General features: G+C 42.9%; 1 protein-coding gene and 1 non-coding gene across 3 annotated transcripts; both read right to left on the bottom strand.

The window, feature by feature from the left end:
* Positions 1-1154: 1154 nt before the first annotated feature.
* CCDC117 (coiled-coil domain containing 117) lies at positions 1155-13864 on the bottom strand. 2 transcript variants are annotated; one of them, XM_026484723.4, is made up of 5 exons: positions 13550-13864; positions 12831-12884; positions 6984-7208; positions 6395-6532; positions 1155-4129 (listed from the first exon to the last, which is right to left on the bottom strand). In XM_026484723.4, the coding sequence occupies exons 1-5, from the start codon at positions 13729-13731 to the stop codon at positions 3889-3891; spliced, it is 840 nt and encodes a 279-aa protein (XP_026340508.1). In that variant the 5' UTR covers positions 13732-13864; the 3' UTR covers positions 1155-3888. The 2 variants fall into 2 exon arrangements, with proteins under 2 accessions (XP_026340508.1, XP_026340510.1); XM_026484725.4 differs by having other exon boundaries at positions 12831-12881.
* On the bottom strand, positions 9438-9544 carry LOC113245076 (U6 spliceosomal RNA). Its single transcript, XR_003312592.1, has one exon. It is a non-coding gene; the product is annotated as a U6 spliceosomal RNA (small nuclear RNA).
* Positions 13865-14286: the final 422 nt, after the last annotated feature.

Genomic DNA, 14286 nt, shown 5'->3' with positions numbered 1-14286 from the left:
GAATGAAATCTTTACCTCGTGACTTCTCAAATTAAAGGACAGGAAAACTGGCTTGTTTACCCACTCGTCAGTTGTTGAAAGACAACACCCTTGTCTTGCTGGAGCTGTAGTCTAAATGCATGCAATTCATCTCTAAAACGCCACTGACAATATTTAGACCAAATGGACATACACAAAACTGTATTTTCTCAAGGTAATGTTACACTGACTGAACCACACTTTGTTGTGGATTATATCTCAGTGAAATCTAAACAACATTCAAGGTATTCTATGAAAACACTGTAAAACCACTGGTCAAGTAGGAAGAACACTGAAGCTGGTTAAGTTCGATTATAATACGAAATTGTCACTATCTACTTAGGCTTTAGTTTCCAAATCTGTAAAATACAGCTTTTAGCTGATTTCCAAATTTTGGTGAAAAACAATATCCTGAATTTTCTGTAACTGAAACCCAAACTTAACCCCGCCCACCCACAAATCAGGGACCCACATCATCAAGCCAAGGTTATAGATAGGCAGGCAATACTGCCACCCAGTGACCTGTCAACTCTTAAAGAGCATATAACTGAACATTATGGATTTCCCTATTCCGTTTTTAAACGTCCTAATCCTGTTAAGAAAAAAAACTGAAGTTTACATACCATTTTCAACTCTATATTTAAACATTTTTGGAGACTGTCACTACTGTCACCTGAACATTGGCCATCGATGACCACTGCCAATCGATGCTGTTGGCTGACAGCGGGGAATTGGTAAGCAGAGTGGTGAGCATTCTGTGGGTTCAGAACAGCAAACCGGTCTGCCTAGTTTGGCAACAGTGGATTCATTTACACAGCTTAACTTTAACCCAACATAATCATCTTCCCAAGATAAATTTAAGTCCCTCACTGATATGAATGCTTTAAGATTTTTAATTTTTTTGAGAAAGAGGGAGGAGAGAGAGGGGCAGAGGGACAAGCAGACTCCCCGCTGAGCAGGGAACCTGATGTAGGGTTTGATCCCTGGACTCCCGGATCACGACCTGAGCCAAAGGCAGATGCTCAACCGACTGAGCCACCCAGGCGCCCACGAATGCTGCTTCAAACACAATTTACAGGGGAGCAGAGGTAGCCGATTTTGTTTACTTAGGTCAGGAATACAAATACCTCAAAAAGTCAAAACACTTAAGTTTTATTTTAAACAATAAAATACAGAAACACCAGATTCTCACCTTAAAGTAAAATTGACAGCATCTTCCAGAACTTTCCTAGTACTGCACCATTCTGGTCACTATTAATGAAAAACCAAGTTTCAAATCCAAAATAATTAACAAACCTGCTTATAATAAGCATTTTTCTCATGGTTCTAGCCCCTATCCTATTTTCCTAAATTTTACATTTGCACCTTTTCAAAATGAGTGGCAGGTTTTTTGTTTCTGCTTTTTTTATGACTGATTAATGTTTGTGAGAACTGGACTTTATATTAAAAAAAAAAAAAACCCACACACACCCTACTCAAACTCAGAGAAAATATACATTTGTTCATTAAAGCTCACCTGCTTTAGATAATTTTTCTCTTCACACATTAGCATAGTAAGCCAATGTTTGATCCATGCTTCAAATGCTGTACAAAATGAAAAGACCTGTTGATTCCCTAGGGAAACCTTAAGGCAAAAGCAAAAGCCTTACACTACAGAAGAAAAACAAAGCAGAGGCATGGAGACTGTGGAGACGGCTCAGATGAATAAGCACCACAAGGACGAAGAAAACTTTTGTACAAACATATGCAAAAGGATAAAGTTTAAAAAGGAGAATTAAACATCCATTTTCCTGCAGAAATAGTTAATTGCGTCAGATAATCTGACTCCTGAAACAAGTTGTTTGGATTTTAATTAACACTCTTCATTCTCTCCTATATTTTACCAGTGGTATCAGAGCCTGTTTTGGAGCTCTTCCTCCTTTTCATCATACAGACCTTTGATCAGAGGCCTGGCCCACAATTCCTACCGAAGACCATCTTAGTGTGTTTTGGGTCCTTCTTCGGAAAGTTGTCACCTCCCCTTCTGCCCTAACACTGGGACTAACTCCAAATTCTGGGCATTCACTTCATGTTTTTGAGTTATACCAGAACAAACTTTTTTAGCACGGCGATTTCTTTAAGGCTACAAACTTTTTAAGTTGGTCCCATTAAACAATGACCTAAAGGCAGGAGTTTTTCAAACGGCATGAATCAAACACTTGCACATTTCAACAGAATACAGTTTACATTCATCTCTAAATCTGAGATTAAGAAACTATTAGCTGGTTTCCAACTGGTTTTAATACTGGTTTGAAGTTCGAATAATTTTACTGTGTAGACATTAAATATTGTTTAAATATTAAACATTAAATCTTTTCCTGACTATCCAGACAGAAAGAGAAAGCAGGAACAACAGGCAGGGGAAGAAACAGTCCAATTAACAGACTTGTTACTTCTACGCCATCTGTAACAAGGGGAGGGATTTCAGCACGGGTTTCGAAAATGCCTGGGAGCTGGTTTCTAAAAAGTCACCTCTACTTGGCATGAGCCATTTTTTTTCTACACAAGGTATCTGATTCCTACAAAGGGGGAAGAAACGCAGAAAACAAAACAAAAAGAACTGGGGTGGTCTCCTGTTGTGTGATATAAGGGCCAGTATTACACTATTACACTCATTTAATAAGTTATAGTGGATATTCCGTAGCACTTTAGGAAGTGTTATTTTACTCGGCACTACTGAGTCCTTGCCACACAGAAGAGCCCTTCCTGAGAAATAAAAAAACTTCAATCCTGGTTATCCCCAAAGGGTACCTTGAGCCTGGTTTAGTTCCTTATGATGAAGATGTCCTGCTAACAGAAAGCTATTCTCTACCAACTCGGAGGTTTACTGCACAACAGCTGAAGCACCAGGCAAAGTGGCTAGTTCAGTAACTCTCAATGTCACTTACCCATATGTTTTCAGTTAATTATTGTCATTGTTTTCTACATTAACACTAAAAATACTCAACTTGCTAATATAGTTACAACCTTTTTAAAAGTACCTATCAATGCTGGGCTGCGCTGATACGGCAGTTCCCTGGGATGACCTTAAGGGAGGCTTCTCCCATAGCCAATTCGCACATGGGTTACCTCACCATCACTTTCTAACGATCGCTCAAAGTTAATTACGTTGTAAACATTCCTGAATAACTGGGCTTATAAAATATGCAAGGGAAACCAAGGAGTAATAGTAGCACAAGGCAAAAAAGCCTCGAAGGAAAAACCTTTTCCTTGTATTTTCATTGCATGTTCAGAGGCTAAGAAGTGAGCCACAACGCTACCAGCTACTTAATCACCGTAGCTACACAGAACTGACAATATACAAGTTTCAGAGCCTCTGTTAAATCTCTTAGCAATAGACTAAGCTACTGCTTTCCTCCCTCCTCTTCGCAATCATGGAGAGTGACCACTGTAAAGGAGCTCCGATCCAGACGCAGCTGTGACTCGGCTGTCAGGGACACAGTAGGAGCATCCTTCTTTCTTAATGCATTGTTTCAAATTCAAGTGTCTGAATATTTGCCAACTATCTGAATGGTTTAGACAACGTGACAGATGACGTAAGTCACCCTTAAGACACAACAGCTTCTATACTTGCCTTTGCAGGCTGCAATTTCCATTCCCTTAATAAGCCCTGTGGAAAACTGTTTTCCCTTGAGACAAGCTTCCTTGGCAAAAAGTTGGATTCACAAAATGGCTACCAAAATGAGAGTCCCACCCCAAATCACAGGTGGAGATATTATTACACCCGTTTCATAAAACTTTCAAGTCCCTATACTATACAAATACAAGTAGGCTCACGACTAAATACATGAGCCTTCTAAAATTTGACAACTTTAGCATAGAAACTGGTTTCTAGAGTTCCATCTCTTCTTCTGTGCAAACAGCTGTCTCCAAACTATTGTAAACAGGCATCCCTGCTGCTTGCCGAGGTTCCAGGAACAGTTCAGTTCTCCCAGGGAAGGCAGTGCCAGCAGCTGCATGCTTAGTTTGGCTCTCTCCTGTGTAGTTCTTAGCATTAGATGACGGCTTTGGCTTATCAGAAAGGAGTTCAGGGAGAGGTTTCCAGAGCACAAGTTCCATGGAAGGACGGCTCCTAAGACATACAATACAGATTTTTATCAAAAGTTTTAGGATATGAAATAAAAGATACATGTTGAAAAGCTCACGTTTGCTACCAAATACCTAGAGTTAAGAACTGATGGCATCAAAATAGGAGATTTTTGATGATCTAAACAGATCTTTAGAAAGGCCACTCAAATACATACACAATTTTAGAGATTTATTTGGAGAGAGAGAATCTCAAGCAGACCCCGCTGAGCATGGAGCAGGCCACAGGGCTCGATCCCAGGACCCTGAGATCATGACCTAAGCTGAAATCAAGAATTGGATGCTTAATAGACTGAGCCACCCAGGTGCCCCTGTTCTGCACATATTTTTAGCCAAACCAACTAGCTGTACTGATGCCGTGATTAAAAGTAACATACGGGTGCCTGACTGGCTCAGTCAGTAGAGCATGAAACTCTTGATCTTGGGGTTGTAAGTTCGAGCCCCATGTTGGGTGTAGAGATTACTCAAGATCTTTAAAATAAAGGGGTGCCTGGGTGGCTCAGTAGTTAAGCGTCTGCCTTCGGCTCAGGTCATGATCCCAGGGTCCTGGGATCGAGCCCCACATCGGGCTCCCTGTTCAGCGGGAAGCCTGCTTCTCCCTCTCCCACTCCCCCTGCTTGTGTTCCCTCTCTCGCTGTGTCTCTGTCAAATAAATAAAATCTTAAAAAAAAAACTTTAAAATAAAAGCAATATAAACATCCAATGTAAAAAAAAAAAAAGAGACTCTTGATTTAATTTTATAAATTCCTTAAATTGTGGTTAATGGCTTGTACTTAATCTTTATAAATGAAATACTGACCAAACAGCTACAAAGTAGAATGCTTTTTGCATTAAGTCCAAACGATTATGGCCCCAACGCCTGCCTGCCCCCTCAGTCCTCCTCCATCCAGTGATGGTTTGATAGTTTCTGGGACCCAAAGGCAAGTAAGACAAAATAAACCATGCTGAAGAGTACCGACAAACGCTAGCTTCTGGAAAATTACCAAGAGCAGAAAGCGCTACTTCTTAGGCTGTAGGACAACACGGCCCGCTTACTCCTGGCTAAACTATTTACCCACCCTCAGAGCTGGGGAGTTAATTATAAGCCCAAGCTAGGCGGCTAATGCAAAACTTCTGTGATCTACCATCAGCTGAATCCACTGTGGCCAAAGGCAGTAATTCTTCACCTACCTGGCATCACTGGGGCTGGTGTTCTCTGAAAATTTCTCAGATACCTGACACCTACCCTCACTGAGTATCAAATCTACCTACAGTCTTTTCCAGGCAACACCGAACTCGCACTTTATAACCTGACTACTATTTTACACGAGGATGATGACTGCTTCAGACCACGTAAGCTCAAGGACTGTTAGAGTTACAGCGCTATCATTAGTTCTTACGTTAATAGCCCCAGATAACTTCATTTTTTAGGCTCTAATGTTTGCTTTCTAGTTTCCTCTCTTGTCCTCACACTATACTGTCACTACTCACTACTATGAGTTTGTTCTCACTTGCTGTTCCTGTGTTTCTACTCTGATGATCTAGGAAACCAGACAACTGAGCTCATTAAACTACCGCTAACTTAAGAGCAAAATGGCTTAGAGCTAAAGCCCTGAGGGGCTATCCACTTTGAGATAAGAACAGGAGCTTTGGATTGTGGCCTTGTGGTAACTATTTTGACTACTAGGAGACTTCCTTTGGTTTGTTTTCTTAGTCTCAGCAGTGTTCCTGGATAACTGAGAGGCCGGTAAACAAGAGCTTTTGGAATGTGGTTCCTATATTCTAAGACAAGAATTTGGGAGAAGGGCTCTTTTGCCAATCCTCCCAACCCGAAGTATTAGACGATGGTGCCTTTCAGGACTTCAAAAGAATTGGGGGTTAAGAAGTTAAGGCAGCCACTCCTGCACACTCCGAACTTCCTGCACAGCATTTTGCTCAACCCCAGTGAACTAAGTAAAAGGTTTGTATCCAACCTAAACGAAACACAAAACCTACTGTGCTTTCATGTCACTGGTGATCAGGGGATGGAGAGATGACTAGCATAGGACAGGCTGTGTCTGGAGACACTGGCCTTCTCAGCCGGTTAATCACCCAACTCTTGATTTCAACTCAGGTCATGATCTCAGGGTCCTCGGAAGAAGCCCCGAGTCAGGCTCTGGGCTCAGCACAGAGTCTGCTTGTCCATCTCCTTCTGCTCCTCCCCCCAACGCTGCTTCTAAAAAAAGAAATAATTTTAAAAATAAATAAATGGAAACCAGGAACCAACACTTACATGGACTCAATCATTTTCTTTGTAAAGACTTCATCAAATTCCCTCTTCAAACCTGTTTTCATGGTGTCAGAAAGAACAAGACTGGGGAGATGGTTAATATTTCTGTCAGCTTCCACTTCTTCATCTTCATCAATTATCCTAAATAAAGACAAAAGAAGCAGAGAAAGAAAAATCAGTCAAGCTATTATATACTCCAGTAATTGGACGAAATTTAAAAACAAAAGCAACAGGTGCTACAAGAAAAGATCAAGTAAAATATGAGGCTCTGAGTGAAGAAAGTACATGCAGAAGTGTTACTCAGCATTTCACTTAGAAGTTTTCCATCAGATGCAATCACATGTCAAGAATGTGCCCCTGAAAACTCCCATAAACCAAAAAATTTATGTTCACAGACAGTAGGTGAAAATATTTAGCACAGTTCTATGAGAAGAGTTTGACATTTAACGCATCAACTTCGAGTTCTCAGACTTTCCATAATCTGAGAAGCTGAAGATCACCATTATCACCAAATGATGAATTAGACCAGCTTAAGAGTAGAGACATCACATGGGGATCGCCAACAGGCCAACAACACACACTACCCGTTTACCTGTCCTCGATTTCTCGAAGCCTCCTTCGGGCAGCTTCACACTGCGGTTCTCCGGTTGTCTGGTCCATTTCTTCACAAATAACATCTAACATGCCGGGTGCAGAGAGGCCACTAGTGCACGGATTTACTCCTTGACTCTCTAGATCCTGACGTGCACAACGAATCCAGTCATTGGGACCAGCACAGAGCCCTGCTTCAGTTAGCCTTTTCTTTCTTACTGGACAGCTGAAAAAAAAAATGCAGTGAAAATTCAGAGTCATATAAATGAAATGTTTATCGTCCCTTTCTCTAACCAAACTTACGTAAAAAAAACCCCCAAAGAACCCCAACAAAAACCAAACCAAAACAAAAACCTCTGATTTTTTTTTTTTTTTAAAGATTTTATTATTTATGTGACAGAGAGACAGCCAGCGAGAGAGGGAACACAAGCAGGGGGAGTGGGAGAGGAAGAAGCAGGCTCCCAGCCGAGGAGCCCGATGTGGGACTCCATCCCGGCACGCCAGGATCACGCCCTGAGCCGAAGGCAGACGCCTTAACGACCGCGCTACCCAGGCGCCCCAAAACCTCTGATTTTTGACAGTGTGTGATTTTAAGATGGAAAATCATGCATTTTCTTTTTTCATTCTGACAGCTTCCTTGGAACGTTTTCTTCTACTGCTCTCTACCAAATTAGGCTGCACCTGCAAGACTGTGTTTTTTGAGTAGTGTTCACTGTGGGAACTTAAAGTCACTCCTATTTATTTGGCTCTGGACAGGTGAAGTGGGAAGTAAAGAAACCAAAACCACAAACAGCAATTCAGCACCAGCCGTATTTTGTCATAATTCTGCTTGCTCCATATGGGGGTGGTCGACAGGTACCCTATCTTCCTGTAGGGCAAAAGATAAACGCTTCCTCGGGTCTGTTCCAAGTACTACAGGTTGCAGAGGATACTGCTGATTTCTTGGTCCTCTCCGAAACGTCAGGAGACTGTCATCTGGCTCTGAGCCCCTTACTAATAATGGTGTATATTTTTCTCCCACCTTGTAACATAAAGCATTTTCACTTCCTAGAAAAATTTATATTACACAGAGCCCTCAGAATTCATCGATTTCTTTGTTTTGCAGATTTGGAAACTAAGACCTATAAAGCTGAAGGGCCCCCTCCTAAGTGTCACATAAGATAGAGCTGCATGTTGGGTACCAGAAGCCAGAGCTCCAAAGTCTGAGCTCCAGGCCATTTTCACTGAAACTTAGGGCCTCCCTGGGGAAGATCAAATAGTCAAGCGCTTACCATGAACTAGTATTTGCATACACTGCAATGTGCCCAGTTTAACTGAAAACTGTCTGAAGAAGGTTAAACAGACAACCGGTCCTATTCTATTTAAGTACTTAGACCAGATGTACTTTATTACTTGGGCATCAGCAAGTGCAGCCTCAAAAACAGAACACAGCTCTGCAACTAAAAAAAAAAAAAAATAAAAAATAAAAATAAAAAAAAAAGAAAAAGAAAATTCACGAATGGCTACCACAGCTTACGAGTCTCTAAACTGAAGGTCAAAGGAAGTAGTATGTATTTTACAAACAGATATTTCTATTCACATTAAGACTACAAAAATCAACATTAAAGTCTCTGGCAATATAAAATCTGACAAATAATGGTGGTCTCTTGAACCTAGACTTTTACTGGAATCAACAAATAATTTTTTTAAATGTTTAGTTTTTTGAGGTCTTTTTTTTTTTTTTTTTAAAGATTTATTTATTTGACAGAGAGATAGAGACGGAGCACAAGTAGGCAGAGCCGCAGGCAGAGAGGGGGAGAGAGAACAGGCTACCCGCTGAGTAGGAATCCCGATGTGGGGCTCGATCCCAGGATGCTGAGATTATGACCTGCGCTGAAGGCAGCCGCTTACCGACTGAGCCACCTAGGCATCCCTTTTGAGGTCTTTCTTGAGTATAGTGGGTTATTTTTGTTGTTGTTGTTTTTTAAAGATTTCATTTCTTTACTTGAGAGAGACAGAGAGAGAATGCACACAAAGGGAGAGGGAGAGGCAGACTCCCCACTGAGCAGGGAGCCTGATGCAGGACTTGATCCCAAGACCCTGGGATCATAATGTGAGCCGAAGAGAGATGCTTAACCAACTAAACCACCCAAGCACCCCCCCCCTTTTTTTTTAAAGATTTTATTTGACAGAGAGAGAGAGAGAGAGAGCGCCAGTGAGAGAGGGAGCACAAGCAGGGGGAGTAGGAGAGGAAGAAGCAGGCTCCCAGTGGAGGAGCCTGATGTGGGGCTCGATCCCATAACGCCAGGATCACGCCCTGAGCCAAAGGCAAACACTTAACAACTGAGCCACCCAGGTGCCCCCAAGCACCCCTTTTTTGAGTATGGTTGACATGCAAAGTTACATTAGTTTCCAGTGTACAACATAGTGACTCTACAACACTGTATCTTATGCTATGCAACTGTAGCTACCATCTAAATATATGAAACCCCTCACAAATTTGCATATTGCCCTTGCACAGGGCCCATGCTAATCTTCTCTGTACTGGTCCAATTTTAGTCTTTGTGCTGCCAGAGTAAGCACAAGAATATGTTTAGTTTATAATTGGTTTTAATTGGTAAGAAAATATTAAGAGGGGCGCCTGGGTGGCACAGCGGTTAGGCGTCTGCCTTTGGCTCAGGGCGTGATCCCGGCGTTATGGGATCGAGCCCCACATTGGGCTCCTCTGCTATGAGCCTGCTTCTTCCTCTCCCACTCCCCTGCTGTGTTCCCTCTCTTGCTGGCTGTCTCTATCTCTGTCGAATGAATAAATAAAATCTTAAAAAAAAATTATTAAGAATGTCTAGCTATACATGATATATTTCTGTAATATTTGGATAGCTTTATGGTGTGGTGTTTTGGAAAGCAGGAGAAAAACTATACACATAAAACCAACTAAGAAAAAGCAGAAAAAACCTAGAGGGGACAAGTAACTTCCTAGCACATCCAACAATTCAACTATGAAATGCAACTGAGTGTAAGAGCTGGTTCTGATCTCTTACCTCCAACATGACCTGGACTATATTATTTCATGCCTGTAACCGTTTTGCAAATAATTAGAGATCAACGATCATTAAGTTTCAAAGAAAATGTGATATAAAAGGCTTCAAAATATAGGTAAGAGCTATGGAAGTGGCAGGTGGGCAGCACACTTCTGGGCGTTAGATATTCAAATGTCAATTTCCTCATTCTCAGGGCCTCAATCTCTCCATCTGTAACTTAAAGACAGCTAACCATTTCTTTCTTTCTTTTTTCTTTTCTTTTTCCTTCCTTCCTTCAAGTAAGCTCTACACCCAATGTGGGGCTTGAATTCACAACCGCCCCCACCCCATAGCAAGGATCCCATGATCTACAGACAGAGCCTGCTAGGGTCCCCAAAGGTGGTTAAATTTTTAAGCCGACAGATTTTATGCTTTCAAACTTTTCACACTGGAACTCTTTATTCAATTATCTCTCTTTCGCTTTTTTTTGGGGGGGGGGGATTTATTTATTTATTTTTGAAAGACAGCAAGCAAGCAGGGGGAGGGGCAGAGGGAGTGAAGCTGACTCCCCCCTGTATGTGGAGCCTGATGCTGAACTCGATCTCATGACCCTGAGATAAGGACCTGAGCCAGAACCAGGCATCCCTATTCAATTATCTCTTATAGTGTACCCCAATAGACAAAGGCAGAGAGATCCTTGTGTATCTGCAGCAAGCCCAAGGCAATAAAAAATATAAATACTGTCTGGTCTGGTGTTTTGTTTGTTTTTAAAGATTTTATTTTATTTATTTGAGAGAGGGCAAGCAAGCGAGCACAAGCAGGAGGAGCGGAAGAGGGAGAAGCAGGCTCCCCGCTGAGCAGGGAGCCCAATGTGGGACTCGGTCCCAGGATCCTGGGATCATGACCTGAGTGGAAGGCAGATGCTTAACCAACTGAGCCACCCAGGCGCCCCAGGTCTGGTGGTTTTTAAACCAAGGCAACTTTCAAATCTGTTTAGCCTATGCATCAGCAAGGTTAGAAATCCAAAGTTTCTGCTTGCCAAAAAACAAACAAGCAAAACACATACAAAGTTAAAAGACAAATGACAAATTTGGGGAAACATAACACACATAATGAACTACTGATTTCTTTAGTACAGATTTCTTATAGATGAACATAAAAAAGATCAATAAGTCAAAAAATAAAAAATCAATAAGCCAATAGAAAGTGTGCAGAAACAGGAACAAGTCACACAAACACAAATGGATTAAATGAAAATATGTTCAAATTAACCTTAATTTACAAAATATAAATTAAAATAGTGGTCTTAAAAAAAACCCAACAATGATCTAATTTTAACTATAAAATCCTGTGCTCATACAATTCAATGAATAATTAGAAAACAAACATCCATTAAAGTAACATTCAAGATGTCGACTGTTGTCAACACCCCCAAATGGTACTCTATTTCCTCCTTCCTACAGGTAAACACTATGTTATGGTACTGTATATATTCTTAGGATGTTTCCTTTGCTCGTATTATGCTTGACACATATCCGTATTGACAGGTGTCATACATTCTTTTTCCCCCTTTTTCTCTGAACAGAACTCCACTGTATGAATTTGTAATTTATTTTATCCATTTTACTACTGAGGGACATACAGGTTGTTTCTAGTTTTGAGCTATTATGAACAAGGATGCTATGAACTTTCTCGTATGTGTCTGTTGCGAGCGTGTACACACGCTAGAGGGAACTGTTGGGTAACAGGGTATATATGTCTTTAACTTACTAGATAATGCCAAACTATTTCCCAAAGTGCTTGTACCGATTTACATTCTCATCCATAGTATTGCAGAGTTACTGGTGCTCCAGTACCTGGTGGTAAAGTAACATAACTTTGAGGTTTTACTAGGCACTTCCCTGAAAACTGACAAGGTCGAACGAACACCTTTCATTTGTGGGTCATTTGGACATCCTCTTTGAGGGATTCTTTCGTTCATTTTTCTGTTAGACTCCCTGTCTATGTGATTTTTAAATCTATGAGTGAAGTGAAAAAGTTTGAAAATACAGTTCCGGTGAGAAGATGGAGAAACAGGCATTTCTACTGTTAAAAGGAATATAAATTGGCAATAAGTATTTTTCAAAATTTAAAATGCATGCAATTCATTATCTAGGAATCCATTAACCTACTTGCAAATCTGTACAAGGAACTTTAAAAGAACAGGCATGGTAGATTTAATCTACAGTAAGAGCAAAAATTAGACATCTTAGACATCTATCAACAGGAGACTGGTTAATGATCTATACCCAGGCCTTACAGTAGTAATCCACTCAGTGTTGCAGAAGAAATTTGGTAGAACCCTATGTGCCCATACACTACATAGGAGAGTAAACAAGTAAAAAAGCTACAGGAGGGTAAAATGAAAAAAATCAATGTGCTGCACAATGTGAAGAGTTACCTTCTTACAAATATAGAAAACCAGAGATATACACAGTTATAAAAAGAGTTTTTAGATTGTCTTCCAAAGGAGAAATAGGAAACAGGTAATGGAGAAAAGGGAGTATGTACTCTAAGACTTTACAATGTGTATCCTCTTGCACACCTGAAATCCTTTTACATTGTGCATGTAATAATATTCACATGGATGAAAATCCACAGGTTACTAAGGATTACAGAGAGAAAAGTTTCCCTCTGACATGCCAGCTACCCAGTTACTTTCCCTAAAAGGCAACCCTGTTACCAGTTCCTTGTGCCTCCTTGCAGAGGTAACTTAATGTTTCACCTTTTCACTTAAAATTAGTAGTTGAGCATATAAAACAGGTTAAACTAAGTGACCATAAAGTGAATAAATGGCACCTGAAACTTACTCATCATCCTCCTCCTCTCGCTTGTGTTTCTTTTTACAGCGAACTGAAACACTGCTGAAACAAACAAAAATCAATTGAGAAATTCACTGAGCCTGTTTTCGGCATCCACGCATCCACTCTCCCTTTCCCCCAAAATCTCGCCCATCCCACGAGTACCAGCTGTCCCCTTCCTTGCCGCCTGGGATTGGATATACGGATCACAAGGTCGCTCAGGTTGGGTGGTCCCGACATAAACAGAAGTTGAAATCTCAACTTCTTACTTTGTCAAGGGAGTGGGAAATAAATTGGGGGGGGGGGCGACGTAGGGAAAACCTATCTGGGGCAGGCACTGTGCTAAGCACTTTACTTCCACGATCTCACCAGCAGGACCCATTTCTGTCCCACTTTGCGGATGAGAAACCGAGCGTCCGCGAGGCACTGAAAAGTTAGCACCGGCGGCCGCGCCGAGGGGACGGCCAGGCTCCGGTCGGCCCGGGTTCCAATCCCGCCCGATCTGGGCAAGCTCGGCAAAGTCTCCTCACTTCTCGGAGGCGCAGACCGGCCGAAGTCCGACCGGGACTCCGGGGCTGTGCGGCCCCGGGCGACTTACAGTTAACGTCTCCGGGATCAGTTTCTCGTCTGCTATCTGCGGGCTCAGAAGCCCCCCACGGAGGGTCGTGAGGAGGATTAACGAGCCCGAGCTGCGCGCCCGCCCGCCCCGCGCCCGCCGGGCTCCTCACCGTCCGCGCGCCGCGCTCCCGGCGGGGCTGCTCGGGGCGGCGCGGGGTCCCGGCCGTGGAGCCAGCTCGGCGCCGTCCGCTCCCGGCGGGAAGGCCCGGCCGGGGAAGGCCGGCGGCGGCTGCAGGAAGTCCGGGCCGCCGCTCAGGGGGAGACCACTGAAGGGCCGGCCGAGCGCGGCCATGGCCGGGGAGACGAGGAGGCTGCGCCCGCGGCCCCGGCCGCCCGCGTCCCCAGGCCCGGCAGCTGCGGCCACAGCGACTGCTGAGAGGCGCCCGCCTCTGAGCCCGCTCTCGACCCCACGTCACGCCTTCTAGAACCCTCCACCCCGGGCCGCCCAGGGGCACGCCGGGATTTGTTGTGTGTGGAGAGCTGCTACCGCGAGGGATGCCGGGAGTTGCAGTCCGAGCGGACTACAACTAACATGGCTGCCTCGGTTTCGCGGGCTGGAGCTGGAGGATGGCTTTGGCGAGGTTTGAATGCAAAGTAAATTCCAATCCTCACACCTCTGTACCTCAGTTTTCTCAACAGTAAAACCTGATAATAATACCTATCTTCTTAGGGTTGATGGGAGAAGTAAATGAATTAAAACATGTGGATCCTGAGCTGCCTGGCTGGCTCGGTAGAGCTTGTGACTCTTGATCTGGGGGGCAGTTGAGGGGGGGATGAGTTCAAGCCCCACGTTGGGCATAGATCCTACTTTAGAAAACAAACAAAAACTAGATCTCTTAGAACAGTG

This window comes from Ursus arctos, unplaced genomic scaffold, assembly GCF_023065955.2.
Source record: "Ursus arctos isolate Adak ecotype North America unplaced genomic scaffold, UrsArc2.0 scaffold_34, whole genome shotgun sequence".
NCBI lineage: Eukaryota > Metazoa > Chordata > Mammalia > Carnivora > Ursidae > Ursus > Ursus arctos.
The sequence above is the reverse complement of the archived record's forward strand: the minus strand, read 5'-3'. Positions and strand labels throughout refer to the sequence as shown.

What these genes read in the sequence shown, in the direction of transcription:
- CCDC117 (XM_026484723.4), bottom strand. Translation starts at nt 13,731, where the DNA reads ATGGCCGCGCTCGGCCGGCCCTTCAGTGGTCTCCCCCTGAGCGGCGGC. An exon ending in CGAGAGGAGGAGGATGATGA is followed by an intron (nt 7,209 to 12,830) that starts GTAAGTTTCAGG and finishes TTTTTTTTTCAG; the next exon opens with CTGTCCAGTAAGAAAGAAAA. An exon ending in CTTCGAGAAATCGAGGACAG is followed by an intron (nt 6,533 to 6,983) that starts GTAAACGGGTAG and finishes GTCTTTATTTAG; the next exon opens with GATAATTGATGAAGATGAAG.